The sequence below is a fragment of the Lathyrus oleraceus genome, chromosome 3 (genome assembly GCF_024323335.1).
Source record: "Lathyrus oleraceus cultivar Zhongwan6 chromosome 3, CAAS_Psat_ZW6_1.0, whole genome shotgun sequence".
Classification (NCBI taxonomy): domain Eukaryota; kingdom Viridiplantae; phylum Streptophyta; class Magnoliopsida; order Fabales; family Fabaceae; genus Lathyrus; species Lathyrus oleraceus.
Genome location: NC_066581.1, coordinates 168,672,477 through 168,674,946, shown reverse-complemented (window position 1 = coordinate 168,674,946; position 2,470 = coordinate 168,672,477). Strand labels below are relative to the sequence as shown.

At 34.4% G+C, this 2,470-nt stretch overlaps 1 protein-coding gene across 1 annotated transcript; it reads left to right on the top strand.

Moving 5' to 3' along the window:
- The first annotated feature begins 587 nt into the window (after positions 1 to 587).
- Positions 588 to 1,400, top strand: LOC127130263 (uncharacterized). Its single transcript, XM_051059303.1, has one exon. The coding sequence runs from the start codon at positions 588 to 590 to the stop codon at positions 1,398 to 1,400; it is 813 nt and encodes a 270-aa protein (XP_050915260.1).
- The last annotated feature ends 1,070 nt before the right edge of the window (positions 1,401 to 2,470 follow it).

Genomic DNA, 2,470 nt, shown 5'->3' with positions numbered 1-2,470 from the left:
GTTTAAAAACCCATCAAAGGGAAAGCTTGACATAACGAGACTGAGAGAGTATTCATTATGCATGCCTAAAAGTCGGTAAATGGCTTTAGAAGTGTGAGCACGTAGTTGAGCTTGCTAACAGTCTGCCGCACACATTGCCTCTGAGGTCGAGAGACGCATTCTAGGAGATGACACCTGAGAAAACTCCTTCGATCATGTTTGATTTCATCATTTTCTGTAGAAATATGGTTAGAGATCTCCAAGAGGAGCTAGCGCAACTTAAGAAAGTGCGAGGCATGACTAGTGTTTAGAAGACTGTGTACTTGTACTCTCATCTATTGTATTTTGTCTACAAATGAATGAATGGAAATATTTGCATTTTTTATCTTCTTTGTCGCTCTTACTCTTATTAATGATAAATAACCAATGAACTCAAAGATTCCTTGTGAATAAAATCAATGAACATAAAAACAATATTTTGCATGCATGTATAAACCACATCTTCAAGCATTTCATTCTTCAACAACTTATACCCGTCTTCCTTTTATCCAGAATAAAACCTAACTTCTCAACACCGGTACGAGACTCGCATCAACTGACAAAGAATAATGGATGTAGTTGAAGCAAATCAGGCTTCTATAAGGGAAGAAATGGACATGATGAATGGGAAGATAGAACAACTCTTAGAGGACATGATGTCCATGGAAAGAAAAGAAGACAATCCCCATATAATAGTTGATACCAAAAACATTGTATCCCAATTGGGCTCTTCTTCACTCCGTATTCCTGAAGTGAATAATCCTGAATTTGGACTACCCCTAGGGCATATTCCTCCTGAAGGAGTTACTAATCCTCCACCTATCAGGATCTCTGTGGTAAATTTGGCTACCCAAGATCCTTATGCTCCCTCGATAAGGCAACGATCCCTATATAATGAAGAGGATCCACAAGATGCTTACAGTATGCCTCCTCAGATGACTCAGATGGCACCTACTATTGGTCCCTTGTCTGATCCTACTACCGAGAGGTTGCATGCTCTCGAGGAAAAATTCAAACCGATGGAAATGCACAACACTCCATGCCTTGATGTTATGGACATGTGTTTAGTTTTAGGATTGGTTATTCCCCAAAAGTTCAAAGTACTAGACTTTGACAAGTACAAATGGGATAGCTATCCTTTAACTCGCCTAGGGGCATACTGTCGTAAGATGGCGATGTATGCAGACAATGACAAGCTATTAATTCATTACTTCCATAATAGCCTCAATGAGGAATCTTTGGAAGGGTACATGCAGCTTGAGCAGAGCCACGTCCAGTCTTGGAGGAACCTTGGTGAGGCGTTCCTCAAACACTATCAATATAATAAGGATTTCATTCCAAATCGAACTCAATTACAAGATATGTCACAAAAGAGTAATTAGTCCTTTAAGGAATACACATAACGTTTGAGAGAACTTGCTGCTAGGGTTAAACTACCCCTTATTGATAAGGTGTTAATAGAAATGTTTATGGGAACTTTACAAGTTCAATATCTTGAGAAGATGGTGGGAAGTGTCTTTTTATTTTTCTCCGACATTTTCACTGTGGGTGAAGAATTGAAAGCCACATAAAGAAGGGTGTCGCATCTCAAAAAATATGATCCTTTGCGGGGCTTTCGCACGCTCGCGAAAAATAACTTGAATAGAGTCGCCACCAAACTTTATTTATTCCAAAAGAGGAAAGGAAAAAATATCGATAAAACCCTTAAAATAAAAAGAAGATGGTCGTCGCAACCATATTCAGGTTTAAGAGTCAATTACGCAAGGGGGATGTATTAGCACCCCTCACGTACAATGTATTCAATGGAAACCTTTTAGTTAAACTTGTGATTCAATGTTAGCTTAAGTTAATTTTTTCTTCGAGTTATTAAAGTTACATAGTTCTTGGTATAAAATTATGTGTTGTAGGTTGGTTAGTTTTATTGAACAAGTGTTTAGATCATATTCTAACGGTTAAACATTGTTTTTTTCTTACGGTGGAGGCTTAAGCACTAGTTTGTATACGCATTAAAATAGTCTAAACAACGTTCTTTTGTAAAAGGTTTTTTTGAAAAGCTCACTTGGCGTTAGACCAAGGGTTTTTATATTTTGAGAAGTTCATTTACAATATTAATATCACTATTTATTTTAATTTCAATTTAAACAAATAATGAAAAATATAAGCATGATAATGAGTAGAGTCCTAAATGAGAAAAGATAAAAAAAAATTGAGTGCATGAGTGTCATAATCATGGTATTTAAACAAAGAGAGTGGATTAGTTCATTAAATTATATTTTAAATTAAATATTTAGGTTTATTAGTTTTAATTATTTTAACTAATTAATGAAAAATTAATCCTATTATTTAATTAAATTAATTAAAAATTAACTAACCTAATTAATTAATTAAAATATAATTATAATTAATAATAATAGTAATAGATAATAATAATAATAAATAAATTAAGAAAAAC

What these genes read in the sequence shown, in the direction of transcription:
- LOC127130263 (XM_051059303.1), top strand. Translation starts at nt 588, where the DNA reads ATGGATGTAGTTGAAGCAAATCAGGCTTCTATAAGGGAAGAAATGGAC.